This window comes from Arvicanthis niloticus, chromosome 1 (assembly GCF_011762505.2).
Source record: "Arvicanthis niloticus isolate mArvNil1 chromosome 1, mArvNil1.pat.X, whole genome shotgun sequence".
NCBI lineage: Eukaryota > Metazoa > Chordata > Mammalia > Rodentia > Muridae > Arvicanthis > Arvicanthis niloticus.
This window is the reverse complement of record NC_047658.1, coordinates 144,915,860-144,941,093: the sequence shown is the minus strand read 5'-3', so window position 1 is coordinate 144,941,093 and position 25,234 is coordinate 144,915,860. Positions and strand designations below refer to the sequence as shown.

The following is a 25,234-nucleotide window of genomic DNA, read 5'->3' as shown; positions in this document are numbered from 1 at the left end:
CTTCACAAATTCCTAAGGAATGTTGGCTTTGCTTAGTGACAAAACTTTGGCCCTGACAATGTGAACATGGTCTCTCACTCTCTTTGAGATTTATTTCTTTTTATTTTATATGTATGGGCATTTGACATGCAGATATGTTTATGTACCACATAGGTACTTGATACTTACCAAAGTAGGAGAGGGCACCAGATCTTCTGGAACTAGAGTGGCAAATGGTTGTGAGTTGCCATGTTGGGGCTAGGAATTGAACCCAGATCCTCTAAAAGAGCAGTCAGTGGTTTAATCTCTGAGGCATCTCTACAGTCTGGTCTCTCACTCTCAAAAGCTCCTTTGAATCTTTCTAACCTGAGGTTCTGATTCTCCCCTTTTTTCTTAGTGTAAATTTTTTTTCACTTAAAGAAACCACTTCTCTGCTTCCCTTTGGCAGGCCTGAACTGCCAACATCAATATTCTTGCACTTTGGAGGCTTTTAAAGTAAAACAAAGGTTGCTTGAACATACACACTCCGGTACAGCATTTCATCTGATAACCGGGGACCAGCCTTCCACTCAGTGACTGACAGGTAAGTAACAGATAGAGTGTGCATACATTGGGAGGAGGGGACAGTTCATACAACCAGATGGAGCCAGTGAATAATATGACGAAGGCTTTGCCCAAAGACATGGTTGAGGAGAAGGGTTTTTTTTGCAGCTATGACGGAGAGCACAGTCAGAGGCATCTGGAAGAGTCCAGACAGAATCAGTCCATAAGAGGAGAAAACAGGGAGGGGGAGTGAGAAAGAGAAATTAGAGTGGGTACAATTGGACTCACAGATCCAAGAGCAAGTCAAGAGAGATAGAATTAACCAAGAGGGGCTGAAATGCCAGGGTTGTAGAGGAGAGAGAAGCTGGCAGGGAAGGGAAGCCAAGCCCCTGGACTATAGAGGTTTAGGGTAGAGGTATGGGGGAGAGAGCTGAGAAGAACCAGGACTCTGTAATTGATACTTGCAATACTGAGAGCTCCTAGAGGCCAGCATGTGCTTTGCTTTGCTATTAGGCACCTCAGCTAGCCATTTGTCCCCGAGTTTCTTTGGGATCTGACTGCCAGGTAGGCTGAGGTTTTATTACAGTGCTCACCAAGATGAACAATTTAGAACGCATCAATTATTCATTTCTGGGATTTTTCCGTTTAACATTTTGCACAGCGAGTTGTGCAGGTAAGTAAATCACGGACAACAGAACTCCAGAGGCTGCAGCGCGAGAAATCCTAAGTGCCTATTAAATGGCTCGGTTCTGGTTCCGATGGCGGAGGTTCTGAAGTAGGCATTGTCAGCACCCACTGAATTCTTACCAGCTCTGAGCAAGCGATTCTAACGTGGGTGTTCTCAAAACCACATTTTGAGAAACAGTCCTCTATATTGACATAATTGGCAGCATCCTTCCTTTAAACACTTCCCTTTGGTTGCTATGATACACCCCTCCCCCAAGTTCTGTGGGCTCTCTAATTCTGTTCTCCATCTCCCACTTCCTCTCCTGCCTGTACCACTGTCCCCAGACTCTCTGCTCCTTCCTCTGCTGTCTGTTCCCTGGGGCATGGCTCCAACTTGGGCAGATGGTTCCCAACCTTGCCCCAGCGAGTGCCAGCCTCCTGGTGAGATCCGTGGATTTTGGACTGGAGTTGCACTTCATTCAGCCTGGGTCCAGGACTTAGTTGTGAGGCAGGCGATACTGGCGCTGCTGCTCCATCACCCCACCCTGTTCTGGGCCTTTCCTCTCTCATTAAGATCTCCTGCTTTGCAGTTTTCTAATCAAATTAGTTCCGAGAGAAGAGCCGATCTGTTTACATGGTCACACTAATGTACCAACTCTCCCAGTCACTTGCATTTGTAAAGCCTTTTATGTCTTTGTGGTTTCAACCCTGTTATTTCAGGTTTCCCTTAGCAGATAGGGTGACTCAGAAGGGCACTGACCAAGGAGTAGGGAGGGAGAGCTGATTTGAGAAGGGCTGGCTCTTCTTCTGACATTTCTAGGAGCATAGTCTGAAAACCAGCCAGTCAAACAGCTGGGAGGGCAGGTCTTGGCCTTTCTAAGTCTTGGGCAAGGATAAGCTATAACTGCAGTCACAATTAGGCCGGTCCTTAGAAGCACAGAGGGTGTGGACAGACTACAGAGTTGGCTACTGGGTTGACTTCCTGCCACTCCTACCCATGACCACTCCTACCCATAACCACTCCCACCCATAGCCACGCCTACCATCGCTTCTCCTACCCATAACCACTCCCACTCATAGCCACTCCCACCCATAGCCACTCCTACCCATCGCTTCTGCTACCCAGACACTTCTAAGAGCACCTTTTTACCTGTCAGGTCTCACCTTATAAGTTCTTGGGAATAGCCTGGAAGGTCCTGTGTCAGCAACCTCTTGCCTTTGCTGTATTTATCACAGGTTGTAATTATTTGATTTCTTTCTTCCTGTGTCCATCTGGAGAGTAAGGCTCAAGGGGGTGAGACCAGGCTGCCTCACAGCCCTTCTATGCTGGTTCATAACAGAGATGGAAGGGCTTCATAAACAAGCCCTACCACCCGGCAGTCTCTGAGCTGAAGCAAGCTGTCCCCCGTAGCTATGTGGTGCTAAAAGGCAGAAATACTGCAGAAAACAGATAGTAGTATAAATGATTCTTGTATGTAAAGCAGCCAGTAGATCTTTGCCCCGTAGAGGGACAATTGGCACTTTCCCGGTGGCTATCAACCAGTTTTGCTTCAAGGTCTGAATGCACTATAACTTTTCTGTGGGCCTGTGTGCTCTTAGAATTCTCCTTTGAGCCAGTCAAAACATCTTACTGATTGCCTCGTTAGTTGATAAAATAAAATCTCTGACACATTAGTTTCATATTTGTACACGAGTCAAATTTTTAGATTCTTAAAAATGTTTTTTTTATTTGAGCTTCATGGAAACCAAGTATTTTGTGCATCACAAGATGTTATCAGGAAAATGAAAAGTCCTCATACACATAAAAAACAACCCATGCACAAATCATGTCTAGAATATGTGTCTAGAATACATAAAGAACTAAACTTTAACAGTGCCAACAGGAGCAATGGCAAGCAACAACAAACACACAAACAAACCAATTAAAAATGGTCAAAGGTTTTGACTGGACAGCTCTCCAAAGAAAATACAAGAGAACGTTACCAGAATTGTTAGGTCAAAGACCCAGCTCTCCTGGCATAGAGTAAGGACAACAGGAAAGTGGCAAGCAGGCAGAGGACAGACGCAAGACTTTCCCCATCTGGCTTCACGTAACCAACATCAGGTTGGAGAAAAGCCCTTGACATATGAACCGGAGAGATGGTCGCTATGTAACCATCATAAAGGGCGCTCGCTCACCTTGTGGCCCCATGCATTGGTATGGTTTGATTTGTTTCCCATTCAATACTCTATCCACTCCTATCCGCAGGAGTGTTTCCCCTCTGTTTCTATCTCTAACCATGTGTCCCTGGTGGACTCCTTTGACAGAGAATACAAAAGCTTGGAACGAGGTGCCCCTCTGAACTCAGATCTACAGCCTGGCATGAACCCTGCTTCTCCCTCTTTCTCTCCCCCTCCCTCCCAACCCTTTCCTCTGTCTCTCTCTGTCCCTCCCTCCCCTCCCCCTCTCTCGCCTGGCTTATTTTAATTGGCTGAAAGCCTAAGCATGAGTTCCCTTACACCGTGTGCTTACGCATAATGAAGCCCCGCCCTCTTCTGCCACATTGCTGCTCACTGACTGCCCTTACTGACCCTGCTGGTTTTCCTTCCTCCAGAAAGGATGTCTTTTCCCTCTCCTCTTCTCACTTCCCCTCCGGAGCTGCAGAGAGTCACAGATTACCTGCCTTGTTTTTCTCTTAAACACTAATAAAATTGTGCCTGAATCGCCTCCTGATTCTGTTTTTAAATCGATTTCTCAGCAAGACTCTGAAGCCAGAAGGGAATACTGTACTCTCTGGTGACACCAGACAGTCCTAACAGGCTGCGCCGCCACTCATCTTCTGCAGGCCAATCAGAAAGACAGGCAGTAGTGAGAAGCCCAGACGACGATGTAACTACTTGGGAAGAGAAACAAACAGCTAAAGAGGACCAGTGTCTACTCCTTAAGGTCATCTTCAGGATCCTGGCTTGATTTAGGTTTAAGTAGAGAGCAAGAGATATGCATAGCTAAGCAGTTCTGACCGAGTTCGAGTTCTCGTTCAGTGAACGGTGGTTCACTGGTTCACTCGTTCACTCGTTCACCTCTCCCACCAAAGTGGTCTGACAAGATATCCTGACAAACCAAATCTCTCCTCTGACCAGCAGCAGACTTCAGCATTGTCCTTGTCCCAGCATAAGAGTCCCAGGGAAATTCCAGTTCCTTTCTCTGTGTCATATAGTCAGAAGAAGGGGCGTGCATTCACTGTCCGAAAAATGGCACAGACTCCGAGGAAGAGAGGAAACTTGGTGCGATAGTTAATGGAAGCCTCCTCTACACAGGGGAGAGTAAGGATCATACTCTTCCCTGCTAGAAACTCTAGTGAGGTCAGTTCAGCGGCTGCTTAATTCTTATGTGTCAGAAACTTTGCTGAGCAGGCTAGCATGCATAAGGACACTGATAAGTGATAAGCCAATCTGATTTAATAGGGGGAGGCTCAGTTCAAAACACAGCTAGGAGGAAAGAAACTGTTGCAAAGATGGGGTGGGCTATTGCAATAGAGAGAACCCTGGTCCTATGGGATCTATGGGGAGTTAGGCAGAAAGAGGGTTCTCTTATAGAGATGAATAAACACAGCTGGAAAGGGTGGGCATGGAGGAACAGGACAAAAGGTGACTTAATGGGTTGGCTCGTCAATGTCTCACTCAGAGACTAGCCAGTTCTCAGGAGAGTCTGCCTGCTGACAGACTGAGGGTGGTCAACGTGCAGTGTGTCTGAAGAAAAGAGACTGCTAACCAGAGTTTGGCTGATGAGCGGTTTCTCAGTGGAGTGGTGGGGTTGTACAGTTCTGCTCGTCATTTATGAGACCAGGAGTGGGAATTTGCTGCGTTTCAGTAGACTCACTTTTATATTGCTTTTTTCTTACCACTGTGACAAAAGTTTGAGGGTGCAGCCCATCTCAGCAGGGAGGACATGGGGCAGGAGCATGAAGAGGCTGGTCACATTGCATCCACCATCAGGAAGCTGGGAAGACCCGAGACACAGCGATCCACCCATTCACTTTCTCTGTTTTGCTTGGTCTGGGACTCCCAGTTCATGGATTGGTACCATCCACATTCAAGGTGGGTCTTTCCTCCACAGCAGCTGAACCTCTCTGGAGAGGCCCTGACAGACACATGCCCAAGTTTGTCTCCTAGGTCAAATTGCCAATGAAGGTTAACCATCACTTGACCCTTGATCCCTTTTCAAATTGACACCCAACACATCACTTTTAATCCAGCCAGATTGACAATCAAGATTAACTATCACAGCCTTTCTGTTGTCTTATTTAAGTCAAATGGGAAAGAGAACTTCTTTATAGAAAGATATTTTTCCAGACCACAAGAAAAGGCGGGCTAAGGAAGAGAAGAATTGTTTAAAACTCTTACACCATTTTCTAGTGTCAAAAACGCAGCTAAACCCCAATCTTGCCAACATACTCTGAGATAGGAACAGTATTCCTTCAATCTGGGGGACAGCTTTATCTTCTGAGGCAGGGCAGCCTTTAGTCCAGGGCTTGAGGACTACCCTCTTATTCTTGAATGCTTAAAACAACCTTTTTGTTTTATTTTATGTGTAAGGTGTTTAGCCTACATACATATCTGTGCACCACATCCACATCTAGAAAGAAAAGGCATCATCAGATCCCCTAGAACTAGAGTTACAGATGGATGTGAGCTGCCACATTGGTGTAGGAATCGAACCTGGATTCTCTGGAAGAGCAGCCAGTGCTCTTAAAGCACAAGACTTTTTGACTCTCCCCTTGAATGGGTTCTCAAGTTTGACTTACAAAGATCCTGTCTTATACTCTGCTTTGAAGTCTACCCTAAAGGCCCAGTCTCCGACAATGGATTCACTACTTTGAGGAAGGGATTTATCATATGGATAGAATTCAATGTACATTACTGTTTTGTTCCTAGAGGGTTTGGCTTTGTTTTTTAAACTTCTGTTTAAAAGCCCATATCAAGAATATGGATGTCAAGAGTATCTGACATCCAGATTTCTAACTTTTCTTGAAAAGTGGATTGCTCCAGCAATTCTGGCTTGTATATGTCCTTTTTGTCTTCTAAACTGGTTAACAGCATCCTAGACAGTGAAGTATGAAATTGAATACTCATTTATAAAAACAACTATTACTTTGGAGGCTGTTGGTATTATATTGTCAAAGTGATGAGAAGAATGGGTTTGCCGTCTCCTTTCTACTCATCAGTATTCACCTGACCTATCCACTCATTCGTGTTTTCTGTCTGTATATTCATCTTCTTCTGGCAGTTATTTCCCTCTAGTAACAGCACAGTGTGGCAGAGGGAATTTGCTTTCAGAGGCTTTGTTAGTCAAGATACCAGTTGGGGGAAATTGTATGCAATTAACGCCACCAAGTTTTTGCTGACCCATCTCACGAAGACTTGCTATCATTAACATAAGGTCTTCTTTGTCCTTAAACGCTTACCTGGACATCTTATTTATTTGTACAAGTGCTCTGCCTCATGACCAACTTATATCTCATGAAATGTGTTGATGCAATGCAGTCACACCAGGAGTAGTCACCTCCTACTTCTTGACATCTTCTATACACCAGGAGAGGCTGTTGGGAGTCATTGGTGGGCGTGGGAGTCCTAGGGAAACAGTCCTTTTTCTTTTGGATACAAAGCTAACTTAACTTGGGGCATAGGCTTAATTCCTGTAGTTTAAAAACATTTCAAACATAAATCCTTTGATCTCTGAAGTCTTTGATGTCTAAAGTGTTTCTAGTTTCCCTTCTCTACATTTAAGGGCCTTTCCTGGTGTTTCCGTAGCTTCCTGGGTCTGTTCTTGTTCTTGCTCATGGTAGGGTATTGTATAGCCTGTCACTGAGAGCTGTGACCGGAGCCCCAGGTCTAGTCAGCCTTTGATCCAAGGACACCAAACACTGCCCCCTTCATCCCCATATCAGCCTTTCCCCAGAGTAGTTCCTGGGTGCGGCTTGAAACCTTAATAGCCATGGATATTATATGACAAAACTCAGCACATCAATTTTCCAGTGACATTTAGTGCCCCTGAGCTCTGCCTTCTATCTCATCTGTACCACTAAGTAGCCCCCTATCTCTTGATCACAAGGTTTCTCAACCACTACTGCCTTGCAGAAGGTTTTATAGACATCGCGTCTCTACTGTCGTCTCTTGGGAACAGATGTAAAAAAAGAATCAATTCATTTAGTGAGTTGGTATACAGCTCTCTCTGTATCCTCTCCCAGTGCACATTCAAACTACAGTACTTACTCACCCAGCCCATCTGACATCGCCCTCCAGGGTTTTACACAGGTGAGTGCACGGCATTTGGCCAGCTGGCAAAGGATATGGTTGCACCTTTCTCTCTATCCAAGGGTCAAGCTTTACTGTGGTGGTTCCCTAGATACCATCAAGATCTGGGCTTGTGAAGTACAAGCAGATTCTGCCATGTTCAAGGCCCTCTGGGTGCTAGCCCTGTCTTCTCTACATTCACAGAGCCTCTGCCCCCTGCTGTCTACCGGATGTTTGCATTTGATTATGTGAGCATTTGTGTGATGTGATTTCTGAGGACACACTAAATTCTACCTGTCAATTCTCCACTCTCCAATCTGTCCAATCTGTTTGTTCATGCTTGAAATTGCTTTAACAGCACTTTTAATTTCCAGTTAAAGTTTTTAAGAGCCATAGACACAGATACACACACACACACACACACATAACATATTATAAATGCATATTAATAGTTCTGATTAATAATACACTTTTCATTAAATTAACATTTAATTAATAATTTAATAATTATTTTTCACTAGCTACAACATATACATGGAAGTATATAAATCATAGCTGTAAAAGAGCCACTCATACCATGAACACCAGGGTAGACCATTCCCATTCCCAGAGCCCTTGCCTTGTGTCTACTTCCCTTTCTAGTTTTGTTCCTTAGACCCCCACCAGTGACTTACAGCAGGGTTGGTACATTCGTTTGGTTTTTGTTTTTTGCTTTTTTTTTTTTTTTTTTTGATGTATAGTTGTCAACTGTGCACTTAAACCAAATGTATTCAACGACTTTAACTTGGGTTGCTTCTAGCTTTCTTCCTTACTAATAGATTTGCTCTAAATATTTTAATTCAGGCCTTTCAGTGACTATGAGCATTTTGCCGTTGAAGAATCAAACAGATGAAACCCTGAGATGCTTGTTCTGTATTAGCCAGTGTTATTCAGCACTCTTCCCAGGTCTCAGCACCAGTGTGCACAAGTTAAGGTCAAAATACATCTTCACCATCACCACATCAGCTGCCTTCTCCTTTATCCACTCCAGTGTGCGACCACACGCTCTGTGTTCACAGTCTGCATTTGTCCAATAACAGTAAATGTAAGTGCTTTGCTGCGTATGCATTGGCTTTCGGTGTCTTCTGTGGATGGATCCTTCAAGTCTTTTGCCATTTTCTTCCTACTGGAATTCTACTTTTAGTGTAATATATTTTCCCCCATGCCTTTGAAAGAAAGTTTTACATTTTTATCTGTTCAGAGGTTTTCCTGCATGTATGTCTGTATATCACATATGTGAAGTGCCCACAGAGGCAGAAGACAACATTGAATCTCCTAGAACTGGAGTTGCAGATGTTTGTGAACTGACATGTGGGTGCTGGGAATCACACCTGGATTCTCTGCACAATCAGCAAGTGCTTTTAGCCTCTGTGCCATCTTTATAGACCCTAGTATAATAGTCTTAAAATATAGTTCTTTAATGTATTGGCTATGTATACACACTCATGTGTGTGTGTGTGTGTGTGTGTGTTTGCATGTGTCCATGTGAATATATATACATATATATATTTCTTTTTCTTCACTCTGTAACTTAACTTTTCATTTTCTTAATAAAATCTTTTAAATGAACAGAAGTCTTAACTTATTTATATTTCCGTGTGCACTCTATTTAAGTCTTTTTGGCTCTAAGAGAAAAATATTTTAAAATACCATAAAGATGTTTTTCTGTTTTATTTAAAACTGACTTGTGTATGATATAAGGTAGAAATCAAGCTTCACTTTTTAAACCATATGTTATGCAGCTCTCTCTTCCAAATTGAACAACTTCTTTTTATTTTTTAAAGATTTATTTTCTTCTTGATTATGTATATACACATGTGGAGCAGGTGTTGGAAGATGCCAGAAGGGAGCACTGGAACCCTTGGAACTGTATTACAGGCAGATTGCAGTAGCCTGATGTGGGTGCTGGGAACTGAACTCAGCTCTATTGTAAGAGCAATATGTTTGCATTCCCAACCACTGAGGCATCTCTCAGCCCCAATTTCCTCCAAATTAAAATATTACATCCTGGAGAGAAGCTCCCAAGTCTCTGTAAGTTCTGAAGGAAGTCTTGTTAAGATTCAGGCAGTAAACAACTCCCAACTCTCGAGAAGTCCCTGAAACATACAGGACCTCTCTCTCCTCAAGGTTATTGCTGCTGAGGATAGGGAACTCTGAACTCCTAAGCTGCCTGTAAATTGTGCGGAGATCTCCAGGGTGCTTGCTATCATGAGTTATCATCCACACAGGGTGAACTTTTGTAGATGCAGTTGCCTATGGGTTGTCTGTACTCCTGTAAGTAATCCTCACCATGCTCTAAGTGAGTCCAATAAACTCACTGGTTCACTGAATTGGACTTTCATGGCATTGTTCCTTTCATCTGTCATTGGTTCCCTATCTGGAATGAATAGCAGGGATGAATATCATGTTTCCCCAGAAAAAGTCTCATACAATATTATTCTATTCAGTTGACCCAGAACTATTTATTAGCCAAACCATATTTAATCTTTTGCTGTTAACCACAGGACTGTGTATGTATTGATCTTGGGTATACTTGAGAAGTAGTTAATAGTTAAACTTATTCTGTTGGTATTTGATTCTTTTCCCAAGTAGCAGTTATTATAGTCACTATGAACAAGGCATCATTTCACAGGAATCACTTCATTTTAAACTTCATCATTCCTTGTAATTTAGATACTTGTATTACCCTATTTTATAGGTAAGGAAATAATTTGCCCAAAGTTCTCTAGCTTGTGAGTGGCAGGAATCTGACTTCAGGGAAATTAGTTGACTCTGACATCAGAGAAGCTTTTGATGGGGGAAACACAGTGATGATATTATGTTGTTAAAAGAGAGATAGTGTGAAGACCTTTTTTTTTTTTTTTTTTTTTTTTTTTTTTTTTTTTTAAAAAAAAAGACAGGCTGGAGAGGTGGCTCAGTGGTAAAGAGCATAGAGTGCTCTTGCAGAGGATCTTGGTTTGGTTCCTAGTACTCACATGGCAGTCCCAGCTAGCTGTAACTCCAGTTCCAGGAGTTCTGATGCCCTCTTCTGGCCTTCATGGTCACTGCATGCATTTGATGATACACACACATGCAGGCAAAAAACCTCATGCACACAAAATAAAAATGAATTAAAAATCTTTAGAAAAGAATAAAGAGATAGAGAATGGTTTAACTAAAGTAATAAATAACAAAGTTTTTTTGTTTACAGAAGAGATATTTTAATCTTTTTTGTGTGCTTTGGTAAAGTTTCAAATTCCCTCCAGAGAAAATTTATTTATTATTTCTCCAAGAAAGTGATTTTTTTTTAAAGTTACCCTCTTGGGTTCCACTGGGATGCTTACAATCCTTCAATCTTTTCACCTTTAGAAGCATCTTTCATTTTTCTCTATCCCTTGTCTGTATACTTAGTTAGCCACAACTTCTACCCTGTATTCTTTCAACTATTAAATTATTTCTCTCAGTTCCCACTGTCTGCCATCTGCTCTTGATGAACTCCCCCACTGTCTCTCCTGCCTCCAGCCATTCTATTAAAGGGATAATATGCCACTAAAGCACCGCACACAGTGTGGTCCTTTTCAAAGCTGCACCCTTTAAATGCAACATCTAAGCTGATTTCACAGCCTTGTCAATCCAAAATGACACCTCTATTTTATAATTCTGCTTTATCACTGACCAAATGTCAAAATGTAGTATTCAAGAACATTTTCAATCTGCCTCAAGTTCCCTCTGTGGCCTTACCTCCACTACTCCTTTAAATTCTGCTCTCAATGAAGTCACCTCCTCATGTTCCCCTAAACAAGTCATAGATATTTCCATCTCCATTCTTTTCCTGAAAGTCCACTGTCTTGACTATTATCTCTCTTCCCATATCCTTTAGTATTTAAGATCTACATTTAAATTATAGCTCAAGTCTGATTTCTTCTAAAGTCTTTCCCACATTTTACTAATCTCTTTTTCAAGATATTCAGTTACTTTTCTCCATAAAAAATAGCTCCTAATTTTCCCAAGTATCACAACTGCCATCAGCCTTATTGAAAGGTAGTAGATGTATTATTAAACACAAGCCCAGAACTCAGAGTCAGTTGTATTTGGGCCCATTTATACCATCATGACTTTGGGAAAGTCAATTTCTCTAACTTGGCTTCCTTGTCTGTAAAAATAGGGATGATAGTACTTTGTCTTGTTTAACAAGACATTTACATGTGTGTATTTACATATGTGTATTTTTGTGGTTGTAAACCTGAGGGCATGACAGAATGTATGTGGAGGTCAGAGGACACCCCAGATGTTAGTCCTCAGAGGCCTTCCACCTTTTGTTTGAGACAGTGCATCTCTTGGCTCTGGACTCAGAGAGCTAGTTAGTCTAATTGGTCCACAAACTTCCAGTAACCCACCTATTTAGCCTCTTTTCACCATTGCTGAGATTGCAAGGGTACACCACCAGGCTCATCTTCTTATGTGGATTCTGAGGATTCAAATTCAGTTCTCATGTTTGCAAGGCAAGCACTTAAGCCATCGACCCATCTCCAGCCCTTCAACAAATAGGATAATTGCTTGTCTGCCATTGTGCTGAGGACTGGGGGTTGCAATAGAGTCATGGTCCCTATTCTAGTGGAACTAATATCTCAGTGATGGAGAATGGGATAAACCATTCGTGTGTATATTTTTTGGTAGTTCACATTGAAAGTGAGGCCTGGGTTATTGTAATCTCACCCAGTCTGTGAGCCAGTTTAGTTATGAAAAGCTTTCCCTTTATCTATGCTGAGGTTGGGAAGATAAGAAGGGGGTTCTGCAGGTAAACAGGAAAGAGATTCCAGATACAGGAAGAAGTGGGTCTCATCCAAACAGCGAGAGCAGATAGTTCAGGCTTTCTGTTGGTGTTGCTTACATAGAAAACATAGCTCTGGCCTCAAAGCTAGTAACAGAGGTCATTCTAGAGTCAAATAATGCCAACCATGGTCAGGGAAGACAGATTTAGGTTATCTCAAACATGGTGTTGCAGTGTGGTCAGAATTTCATGAAGTTTTACAGTAAAAAAAAAGCCATAAATCAAGGAGCTTTCTGATACATTGGTGATGTGGTAAACATTCTTGGTTGTTGATTTGACTACATCTGGAATTAATTAAAACCCAAGTGGCTGGGCACATCTGTGAGGGATATTTTTCTTAATTAAATCATTTGAAGTAGGAAAATCCACTTTTAATCTAGATCTTTTGAGCTGTGAAGACCCACCTATAATCTGGGCCACACCTTCTGCTGGCAGCCTGCATAAAGCACATGGAAGAAAAAAGCTTGCTTTCCTTGACTGATTGCTTTTGCAAGTCCATTCCTTCACTGGCATTGGAGCCAACTTCTTTGGGATTCCAGTGTATACTGAAAACCAGCTGACATTAGTCTTGTGGACCGAACAACTACTGGATACTTGGACCTTGTTTTATACAAACACACACACACACACACACACACACACACACACACACACACACACACATTTATACACACGTGTGTGTGTTGTTGTTGTTCCTCTAGAGAACCCTGACTAATACAGATGATATTATGAGGTAGGTGGGTTATATCCAAGTTGGGGAATCTCTGTTATAGGTCTTAGATGCCATCTGATGACATTCTTAACCAAGAGTTGGGAAAGGTAGGAGATGTTTGTGCTTTCCAAATCTTCACAAGGATCTGAGATCACACACAGGTGGGTAATACATGGTTATGTAAAGGGTTAAAGATAGCCCAAGATATTTGGCACTGGGTCTGCAACATTTTGACTTTCCATAAATTGAAACTGTAATCGGTCAATCGACCGTCTGGAATGATTAGCATAGGTGGCTGTTTTTGTTTTTCTGGCAATCTCAATTCACAGCATATAGCAAACCACACCAAGAGTTGGTTGCTTGAAGCAACATTTAATTTGCACGAATCTGCAATGTGGACTCAGTGACGATGGCTCGGGTCTGTCTGTACTACTCTTTACCAGCAAGGAAACAGAAAGGGTCAAGCAAAGCCTCATCATCTGTTACAATTCAGCTTCAGAAGCCTCTCAGCATTATTTCTGTAGAGCCTTGACAGCTGAGGCAGAGACTGTAGACATCAGGTTACCATGGAGAAGTATCAATGCTGTATCAACCTTAATGAAAAAAATATTTGTGTGACCATTTTGGGAAAATAAAGTGTGTTCAGACATAAAGTATAACAGAACATGTATTAAAAGCATGGCTTGATATTTTATGGCCATCACCATCCATCTCTGGCCATTATCTCATCCCACTATAGCATTTTGTTGCTTTGAGATATATAGCATCAATATATTATTGCATTTTTGTAATCATTGATAACTTATCTTAGAGCCTGGGACCCATAGGTTTCCATATGCCATATATTTATGGTATATGACCGGATACAGTGATTTTTATTGTTTTATATGCTCTTTCTTTCGAACTAGTCCCTCTTTGAGATAAAGAAGTGTTTTTTTACATGTCTGTAATCCCAATGACTGCTCCACCCAAAGCATATTCTTAATGGGTGTTTGTATCTTTTAATATTGAATTGTAGTTGCTTCCTTGAGATTTTTACATCAGGTAAGTTTTCTGTCCTGTGTTGATTCAAATTCAGATTATGTGATCTATCTATAGCATATATTTTGCATTTAATGTCTCCAGTAGATGCTGACCTCAAAGCAAAAATGGAAACCTTTGATTGAATGGAAAATAGAAACACATATCAAATCAAAAGTTACTCCCCATAGAAGTATGAATGGAGGGATAGGAGCTGAATTGTGTAAAAGGAAAGTTCTGTCCAGTTCCAAACCCTCATGGATCTGTGGGGTTAAAATCTGTGCCTATCTCTCTCATGGGTAACAAAGCATGTGTTGAAGAGATGGTATGTTACAATTCTATGTGGAGACACACCATGAGCAAGACAACTTATAAAAAAAAAGCATTTAATTGGGGGCCTGCTTACAGTTTTTTTTTTTGGGGGGGTGAGTTTATGACCATCATGGTCAACAAGCTTGGCAGCAGATAGGCATGGTGCTGAACCAGTAGCTGAGAGCACACATCCTGATCCACAAGTTACAGGATAAGGGTACGGATACATATATACAACTGGATACACACATACAATATATATATATATATATATATATATATATATATATATATATATCATATATGGAGAGAGATGAATATCTATCTATCTATCTATCTATCTATCTATCTATCTATCTATTGTCTGGGCCACTGGGCTTTTGAGTGTCAATAAATGAGGACCAAGCATTGAAGCATATGAGTCTATGGGACCCATTCTCATTCAAACTACCATAGTTGGCAAAGCTGTTGAGAGGCTTGCTGCTCTTTCAGAGGACCAGGGTTTGGCTCCCAGTACCCACACCACTCTGTAACTCCTGTTCCAGGGCTTACAACACCATCTTCTGTCTGCCATGTGAGATGTAACATGGAGAAGCAGGTGCACACATATTACACAGAAGCAAAATTTTTAAAAAATTTGAATGTAGGGCTACAACAGTAGCACAGAGTTATTGGAAAACTAAAATGAAGTTAACAGATACAAGATGATAAAAAGGAGCAAAGATGCTAATGCATGTCAAATATTAATATAAAAGAGTTGGATATAGGCTACTGGGGTTCTTATTAGTAATAAAAGAACAAAGTATTTGTTTTTTAGGTGCTTAAAATGACTGCTTGACAAAATAACTCAATGCTATAATATTAAATTATGAGGCTTCCTGTTTACATCTTTGGGGGAAAATTTTTATTGTAGTAAAACTCAAATGCATCTTGAAATACATGAATTTACAATCATGTAATTAACAAGATCACACTCTCTGTTCTGCGTAAATCAGTGTGTATCTATACTTTGCTGCCAGGAATTTTAAAAAAGTCTTGAACTGATTGACAGGGATATTGTTACCTACTGTTTAGGATAAAAGATTTAAAATGAACTTGTACTAAGAATCAGAATTTTTCCTTAAAATGGGCCCGCTGTAAAAGCGAGAAGCATGCCGGTTCTATTCAGCAAATGTTTTAGTAGCTCCTGTGATTTCAAAGGCACAGTGTTGGCTGAGGAAGGCGAGATGAATAACCGCTGGTACAAGAGGGAAGCAAGATCTGAACCCAGTGGAAAGAGGAATGAGACGTCACGGTGTAGGACAAGCACAATGCAGGAAGAACCCAGTGGAGCTTAAAATAATTTAATTTTGCCTGCCTAAATCTTTTTATTTATTTATTTTTAAAAATTCTATATTGGCTGCCCTTTCCGCGTGTCAATGCCTAGGTCGCTTATTGGCATAGAATCTGCGACCCTGTGAAATCTTTTCCATTCCCCCATTTCTTCTTTTCCTGGCCAACTCGATCTCTTCAGCCGCCAGCACTGCATTTGGAACGGTATCTATTGTGTGGGTGGCGGAACGCGGAGAAGCTATTTTTGTTCTAATTATGAGCACTTTTTTTCGTAGGGGAAAAGGAGGGAGTAATAAGGCAGATCTGAGGCTGAGCCGCTTGCTGGGCGAGGATGCTCCGTGGAGGCGTTACTAAGGTTACTAGAGAGAGGACCGCAGGTGACAGGCAGGGTTTTTTTCTATAGCGATATACATTTTCCAATGAAGGACGTGGGCTGGGCAGTGCCACATTGTACTACATGTTGGATTCCCTAGAGATAAAAGGAGATGGCCCAAAGGAAAAATGAGGGACCAAAGCAGGGAGCCTCTGCTTCCTCTTCCAGGCCTTTTCCCCGCGCCGTCCTTGTTTACCCCGAGCCGTTCTGGCTGAAGCACACGGTCGGCGCGCCGGAGAACGGTGTCTTATAGATGTGACACGCCTGGGCCGGAAGCGGTTCCCAGCCGGTACCCGTAGGCACAGGCGTGCAACGAGCGGTGGCTGCGGCGCGGGCAGCGGCGCTGCGTGGCTCTGGAGGACCGGCGCGGACCTGCAGCGGCTCGCTGAGGCCGTGGGTCGTCGCTGCAGCTGTCAGGACTCTTGGGGCGAGCTTGCCAGGCAGAGAGGAGCGGAAGGGAAGGGGTGTGTAAGGAGGACCGTGGGCGTATTTGGTATCAGAGAGGAGTCTGAAACTGGTTCCTCTTAGTAGTTGATTCTAATTTTTATTTTGACAGTTTCGGGAGGTAGCAGATGCCCCATTCTCGAGATTTTCTTAACCCCAGTCGATTGGTGATTTGAGTAGCATGATTTTTAGTGAAGCTACTGAGTTAAGATAGCTCATGGGAGGGATGTAGCTGCCAGAGGAAAAGGAAATGTGGCCTCGGAGGAGGGAAAGTGGTGTCGGGAATCATGGGTCAAGACGATCTACTAGTTCATATTTACAGGTTTTTACTGTACTAGATACGGTTCCCAAACTCTTAAAGCTCGATGTCTTCCTCCTTCGAGGTCCGGACTTTACATAATTTTTACATAAGTGGGGAAGCTGAAAAAGCGGCTGTGCCAGCCAGACCTTAGATGCTGCAAAGCTCCAGGCTCCACATTGTGATTTTCCACCATCAAAATATGAAGCAAGTGAGAATATAGAATTAGGGGGGTAGTATAATTTGAACAGCTGTGATAAGATGGGCTAAAAGGTGTGAAGTCCAGGTGTATAAGGTGATGGTAGCTGTCTGTCAGGGAAGGTGGGAACTGGGACCTGCAAACCTGTGACTCCAAGCTTGGCTGTCGTCTTCCCTTTAGCATTTGGTGGGATAGGGAAGAGAGGCATATACTCACACACCCAAGTTTGAAAGTGGAGTTACAGAGACTCATAGAATTTAATGATTTGACATAGCCACCTTATTTAACAGATGGAGTGACATAAGGAAGGTAGTCAAGAATGGAAACACTGGCTGTCCTAGCTGTGCTTGCCAACACAAATGCTAAAGTTAAAGTTAATGTCTCTTTACCTGGACTGGTTTCTTTGAGCTGTAGAAATTGCAACCCACCCTTATTCCTATTAATGTGTTATAAATTCTGGGCACTTGCTGACACAAGTACCAAAGCTGGAAAATACCATCAGTTGACCTGGATGGGCTCCTCTCAGCTGTAGGAGTTGAATATTGATGACATACAATAGTGAAATCATCTATACCCTTGCTCATGTGTGTTCTAAACTCTGTGTAAGGCTGGAATCAATTGCCTTTTCAGACACAACTGAGTGACAGCGGAAGCTTTTTTTCAGCAATTCCAAGAATGCCAGTCTGAAAATAATAAAACTGACTAAGCCTGGGGGTAAAGAAACCTCAAACAAAACTCATGTCTAAAAATTAAGGGAAAAATTGTAACCAGTTGGTAGTCTACTGTTTGCAAACACTAATTCTGAAAAGTTGTGCCTAATATTCCCAAGAGACTGTTGAAACTGGAGCCTTAAGAGTCAAGTAGATCAGTTTAGCTACATTTTCATTCCTAAAATGCAAGTACTTGTTTTTAACTTGAAAAATCATAACCGTGGTTTATAAAGGGCTTATCACTGTGTCTAGGACAAAGTAAGTATATAGTCATTCATTGCTTAGGAAGAGAGACACTTAAATATACGTTGCAACTTCTTCATTGTTCAAACATCACAAAGTATGCTGACATAGTGGTACAGCCGTCAAACACCTGCATTACAGACAGCTAACCCAAACTAGTATCTTTCTAGGCTGTGAACCTATACAGCATGTTATTGTAATTAACTGTAACATAGTGGTATGTGTACCGTTGGGTGTAGCTACACATGTAGAAGGTACTAGGCAATAGTTTATAGTTTCTTCCAAGTGGTCTGTCAATGGCTGAAACATGTCTAGGGGATGTGTAACAGAAGCAGAAGTGATGCATGCAGTTGCTTTGCAGCATCCAGGCTTAGGTTTCACTGGAAAGGCCAATGATTAATGTTCTTGTTCCCTTAACAGTAGTTAAAGGTGGGAAACGTGTGCATTTCCGAAGTATCTGTCCGCTTATTTCAAAGGGAGTGAAAGTGTTAGGCGGCTGCCCAGCCCGTAGACAGCGATCTGCCTGCATGAGGTGTAGAGCCTGTGGCTGTTGACGATCACACTTCCCACTCTGTTTCCTGAGTATTGGGCAGCTCAGGTCCGCACAGCTGACTGCGCACTCCTTTGCAGATGCACGGCCATGGAGGCTATGACTCTGACTTTAGTGATGAAGAGCAGGGCGGAGGATCCAGCAAAAAGAGGAAGAAGTAAGTCTATTGATCCACAGTTGACATTATTTCTAGATGGACGTGAAGTATAAATAAATAATATGGGAAGGTTTCGGATTGACTTTGCACACAGAAACAACTGCTGTGGCAAGCGAGGTTTTATTCATTACACTGTGATGAAAATCACACTTGAAAAATCATAACCATGGTTTATAAAGGGCTTATCACTGTGTCTAGGACAAAGTAAGAGTATAGTCATTCATTGCTTAGGAAGAGAGACACTTAAATTTGAAAGGATTTCAGTTTGGGGGTAGTTGTGGGGAAAGTGAAGTTTTATTGTGAAGGAGTTTATTGAAAGGGATACAAGGAAAAGGAAAGATTTCTCCATTGCATGGTTTCTTGTTTTGGCTTTTTATTTGTTTATTTTGAGTTTTTGTTTGTTTTCATTTGTTAGGACTGTGTGCCTGCAGATGTGACAGCTTGAAGGAGACTTGGTTGCTAGTGCTTGTCTTCCCAGAGAGGGGCATGTGGAGGATGACTTGTAATTCAGAACAGTTGTGATATTTTCTTGAGTGAGCAGGTCCAAATTGGGAGGACCAAGATCCTCTAGTGTAGAAAGCCTGGGCCTCACAAGGAGGACACATTCTTTGTTGTCATTGTTTCCTGAGACAGTTTTCTTATGTAGTTTAGGCTGGCCTGGAATTCCTTATATAGCCCAGGCTGCCCTAAGACAACATCTTCTTGGTTTAGCTTAGAAAGTGCTAGGATTCCTGGCATGCACTGCCATGTCCAGCTGGAGGCTACATCTTCACCAAATTGCTGTATTTAGGGGCAATGTTCTTAGCTTTCAGTGCTTAGAAATTTCATGTTATGTAGTAACATAGGAATGCTTGAGTCATAGTAGCAGAACTTAGAGAAGTTGGTTTATTATTCCATAGTGAGACTAATATGTGATCACTAACTAGGACTGAACATTTTATAAGATCATCTATCTTCACCAATAACGAAAGAATAGTAATAATTATAAAGTATTATAACAATGTATTTTTTAAAGATTTCTTTCTTTTTAAAAAAGATTTACTAATGTTATGTATATGAGTACTCTTAGCTGTCTTCAGACACACCAGAAGAGGACATTGGATCCCATTACAGATGGTTGTGAGCCACCATGTGGTTGCTGGGAATTGAACTCAGGACCTCTGAAAGAACAGTCAGTGCCCTTAACTGCTGAGCCATCTTTCCAGCCCTGTTTTTTTTTGTTTTTGTTTGTTTGTTTTGTTTTTGTTTTTAGATTTTCATTAAGAAACATTACTTTCTGGTCTGAGGATGAAACTAAGTTGGTAGAATGCTTGCCTAGGATATATGAAGCCCCAGGTTCAGGCCCCAGTGCTGTGTAAACAAAGAAAAGTGGTACATGCCCCTGAGAGCTAGATTAAGAAGCATTAGGAGTTCAGGTTTATCATTGGTTACATAGTGATTTCTGGGCCATCCTGGGCTACCAAAGATCCTCCCTCAAATGGTTTCTGAATAGAATTTGAGCAGATTTAGTTGGGCACTATGGTCTTAGGTTCTATTTATCTATATCAGTCAGGCCGGTCATCTGTGGTCAGTGTCCTCTACAGCCAAACTTTCCATAGTTTTTAACTGTTAAATTTTCATTATCCCTACTTTACAGATAAATAATGTAGGGTGGTAAATGATCGAGTCAGGAACTGAACTAGGAACCTGGTGGTTAGAACTAGACATTTTATTTTATCTTTTTCATTTTATAAGTATTAAATAAAATTAAGAAGCAAATTGTTTCATTACAGATCAAAGACTTTTAAAGTTAAGTCCTTACTTCATGTTAGTTACTTTCCTTGTTGTGAACCTGTGCCTGACAAGAAGAAACTGAAAGATTTGTTTTGAGTCAAGATTTAAGAAGGGGTACAGTGAGAAGGGGTACATGTGGAGGCGGAAGCATGAAGGGTTCAGTCAGGCAAGGGTAACAGTGGAGGTGGGAATTGAAGTAGCTGGACACATTGTGTCTACAGTCAAGAAGCCGAGAGCAGGTATTGGTGAGGCCGGGTTATAGAATGTCCATCTCAGAGATCCACTTCCTCCAGCACGGCTTCACCTTCCTAAGAGCTGAGACGGAGCTCACTAGTAGAACACCTGCGCAGCAGTCAGCAGCATGGGAAGAATCAGGAGGCGTCCTTCAAGAGAAATCAACTTTAACACTGTTTCTTTTTACTACACTAGGACAGTCGAAGATGAGTTGCTGCTTACAAAACCATTTCAAAAAGAAAGACACGGAAAGGTGGCCCATAAACAAGTTGCCGCAGACTTGCTGGACAGGTGTGCTGTTGGTGTCATGACGGTCTTTGGGTTAAACTCTTTCATAGTCTCAGAACCTGTGGATTTGATTATGTTAATAAAATATGAACATTTGAATTTACTTAAACTTTTCTCTTTTAAACAGGGAAGAAGCAAGAAATAGAAGGTTTCATCTCATAGCCATGGATGCTGTATCCTTTTTATAACTAATAGAGTATGCTGCTTGTTAGCCATGTTTTCTAACTTTTAAAAATCAAAATCTTGTCAAGTAAAGTAGACTAGTTTTATATTTACAGGTTAAATTATTGATATAGAAATTTACCATTTATATTCTTAGGTATAATTCTCTTTTGCTAATATATAGGAAAAATCAGAGGTAAAAATAAGGAAAAAGATTCTAGCTGTGGTCGATAAGTAGACTGAAAAAGTCCACGAGCCTACAAGTGTTCCAGCATGCTCTTGTCAGGCTGCCAGCATTTTCCTTGTCTGTTCTTGTCTTCTTTAGTATATTTTAATTTATTCCCTTTCTACCTGGTTCTTGGCTATTTTAAATTTTCTGCAAAACTTCTGTTTTAAAATTAAGTCTGTCTGAGTGCCATCTCTAGACCTGCTGTCGTTCTGTTCCTCAGGTACGACTGGAGACTTAAGTTGTAAGTCAGACAGTATCATGCACTGATACCCTGACATCACGCTACTCGGGATGTTAGAGAACAGGAGAGGCCAGGCAAGACCTGAGTGTTCACTCCCAGGTCAGGACTGCAGAAAGGAGGCTCCACACTAGAGTCATCTGGCGCCTTTTTATCTCATTCCTTTCCTTTAAGTTATTGTGTTCTAGATTTTTTTTAATCTCTTTTACTTCCTAACCCATTGGAAGCTTATCTTAGCTTAATGGTCTTATCTCCCATAAACATCTAAACATATGTTCCCCTTTCCTGACACTTTCATTGAGGGTGTTAGTGCACCTAGTGAGAATCAAAATATAGGTGCTATTTTTCTGGTGTGGATGGTAGAGGACCCCAGGTTTTTTTTTGTTGTTGTTGTTGTTTTTGTTGTTGTTGTTGGGGGAGGGTATATTTAGCTACAGTGGAGTGGTCACTATATTAAAAGTTAGTAATTTTGCTAGGTGTGGCGGTGCACACCTTCAATCCCAGCATTCAGAAGGCAGAGGCTGGCAGATCTCTGAATTTGAGGCCAGCATGGTCTACATAGTGAGCTCCAAGCCAGCCAAGGATACACAGTATGACCGTATCTCAAAAAACCCAAAAACAAACAAAACAAAATAAAACAAAAAACCCAAAACCAAAAAGTTAGTGGCTGACCAAGGCAACTCTTGTAAAGGAAAACATTTAATTGGGGCTGGTTTATAGTTCCAGAGGTTCAGTCCATTATCATCATGGTAGGAAGCATGGCAGCATGCAGGCAGACATGGTACTGGAGGAGCTGCAAGTTCTATATTTTGATCCGCAGGCAGCAGAAGGGGATTGACCTCCCACACACAACCAGGAGGAGAATATCTTCAGCCGAGCTTGAACATAAGAGGCCTTCATGGTGACACTCCTTGTCCAATAGGGCCACACCTCCTCTAGCAAGGCCACACCTCCTAATAGTCAAGCATTCAAACACATGAATATGTGGGGACCATACCTATTCAGTCTACCACAGTAGTCTTCCTAGAATTACTCTTGGCCTTTTGCTGAGGAAGAGCAGGCTGTTGTAATTGTTTTGGATTGTCTATTGGTGTTTTCAAGTCGCTAGCTAGCCTCACCACCAAGTCTAAGGTAAGTGAGGCAAAATAAAACAAAACAAAAGCGAAAAAGAAAAACAAAACAAACAAACAAACAAAAAAACCCTGGGGAATGAATGTAGTTCAATACAAGGACAGTTTCTGGTATGCCTTTTAATCCCCGTCTTTTATAGGCTTGTATTTGTTTTTATATATAATGCCCAAAGTTGGAGTTGTTAGTTTAAGAAGTAGGGAGAAGGAATAGTTTTTTGTCTACTCCTGGAAGCCAAACTCCCAGGAAGCCATGTTTTTGCTCAAGGAGAAGTTGTGTTAACCACAGCCCTGCCTGTTGCCTATGACTGCCTCGTGTTACACTAGCAGAGCTGAGCAGTGACGGCAGAAACAAGTAGACTGCAAAGCATGCAAAATTTGTCATCTAGCTCCTTACAGAAAAAAATGAACAGTTCTAATAGCATGCCCATTTAGTGGTAGTTGGAGAGTTTGAACCCAGGCCTTGAGGTGTTTGGGTTGCCTCTCCCCTCAATTTCATGTTCTTATTAAGCATTGTATTAGAATACACTGATCAGTGAAATTACTGTCTGTAAGGATGTAGTCACTGAAGTTGAGACAGCTCAGTTTGCATGTGCTTGAGTATGGAGAGTGCTGCCAAGGTTTTAAACGAACATTAAATGTTGATATATCTTGTATTTTGCATGAAAAATATACATAGTTGTGTGGATTCTCTGAATATTAAAAAGAAAGAAAATAATTTACTGTGATTTGTTTATTTCATTTTCTTTTCTTTTTGAGGCACTCTCTCACCTTGAGGCCCAGGAACTCTGGTTGTTCCTCCTGCCTCGGCCTCTTGACTGCTGGACTGCTCGGTGTGAGCAAGCATAACTCCCCTTCTGACTGCTTATGTTTGCTTTTGGTTTTGAAACCTTAATGTTTGTGGGATTTCATTTTATAAACATATGCTATTTTTATATACTTTAATATTATTACATTGTATAGTAATGGAAACTACATTCTAATTTTTTACCTTTAATTTAGAAGCCACAATTTATTTGTAATATGATTATTAGACTGAATGAGAGAATAAAGTTGTGTGCAGTCTAGAAGCAGAACAGAAAGCTCCCTCTTTCCTCTGGTGGTTCTACATTTTTATCACAAGAATAATATATGCATGAAAAAGATTCCAAACATTATAAGTAATACATGGTTGAAATGCTTTCAGCAGAAAGTGAAAGTCTGCTGTGTAGTTGTCCTTCATGATTACACACTAAAAATGCTGCATAGACTCTTACCATGCTTTCTTTGTATTTAGTAATATACTACAATGGAGCAACTTCTGAACAGTCACAAAAATCCTTAATGTTTGGCATTTCAGTATCAAAGGCACACAAAGTTTGTAAATGACTATATTTTGTACTATGGTGGCAAAAGAGAGGACTTTAAGCGGTCGGGGTAAGTGTTGTCAAGTTTCCATAGGATGGTAGGGCAAGTGCAGATGGTTTTCTAGGATTATTGTAACTTCCTTGGCAACAGGCCTTAGGGGGTATCCTCATGGTTGAACCAGGAGTGATGCTGGAATTAACAGTTCCTGTGGGAAATGCTCTCGTGTCTTGTTGATAAGACCTTTGAAACAATGACACATTTAGACTGTAGTGTCCAGGATCGCTTTTGCAAAAATAAGGCAATGTCCAAAAGACTCCCCAAATACAGGCTATTGCTGTTGCCCTGGTTTCTCCCTAGAGGTTGAAGGTAAGTCCCTACTGCTGAGGACACCAGACACTTAGACACAGGATTCAGATGACCCTAGATGAATCTGATCTGAAAGCCTCCTTCCTCAGGACTAGCTCTTATGGTACAATTGAAAAAGTGGCCATGAATTTGAGAGCAATGGAGAGGGTATTTAAGAGGGGTTGGAGGAAGAAAAGGTAAGATAGAAATGATGTAATAACATTTATAATCTCAAAAAAAAGTAAAAACATTATTTAAAAAAATAAGGCAAGCAGGAAACTTCACTTGGAATTTCCCACACATGAAAATTCTTCCTGTGTCGAGGCTGCTGGTCTTGCATAGATTCTCCTCTGACTTACTATCTGATAGATAGGGCCCTAAAGAATACAACTATTATTTAATTTAATAGTTAAATTAGCTCTGCCATTTTTATCTTCCCCTGTCCACTGAGCCCATTCTGCTCAGCTGTTTGTTCTACTTCCAGGCTGAGCCTCTTTAGTTTTCTTCCTCCTTTATTGGTCTTCCCAGGAAACGTGTAAAATGATGTAACATTGCACATTACTGAGAGCTCGTTACTTAGATCTATTCTGAAACTTGTTTTCATTCACATTTCCTTACTCAGAGTCTATTGAGGTTTTTTGTCCTTGCTTTGGCAACAAAGCACAATATAATTAACACACTATAGAGTTGAATGGATTTGATTCTCTATGGAACTTGTTCCTTTCTTGCATTTTTTTCTTAAGTAGCTTCTGAAAATATTGAAATTTGTTTTATATAAACATTTCCAAATTAAAGTATACTTTTATTTATATTTTTATTCAAGTTTTCAAA

The 25,234-nt window shown here is 41.3% G+C and overlaps 1 protein-coding gene across 4 annotated transcripts in view; it reads left to right on the top strand.

Moving 5' to 3' along the window:
• The first annotated feature begins 16,331 nt into the window (after positions 1-16,331).
• LOC117701123 (protein FRA10AC1 homolog) overlaps positions 16,332-25,234 on the top strand; it is a 31,416-nt gene continuing 22,513 nt past the window's right edge. The window contains exons 1-6 of one of the 4 annotated variants that reach the window (XM_076920057.1): positions 16,332-16,523; positions 16,887-17,012; positions 18,584-18,660; positions 20,863-20,958; positions 21,083-21,128; positions 24,051-24,127. In XM_076920057.1, coding sequence (XP_076776172.1) covers positions 16,956-17,012; positions 18,584-18,660; positions 20,863-20,958; positions 21,083-21,128; positions 24,051-24,127 — 353 coding nt within the window. In that variant the 5' untranslated portion in view covers positions 16,332-16,523; positions 16,887-16,955. Of the gene's footprint in view, positions 16,524-16,886; positions 17,013-18,583; positions 18,661-20,862; positions 20,959-21,082; positions 21,129-24,050; positions 24,128-25,234 lie in introns of those variants that run through there. The other 3 variants (XM_034493085.2, XM_034493114.2, XM_034493047.2) reach the window with 3 other exon arrangements.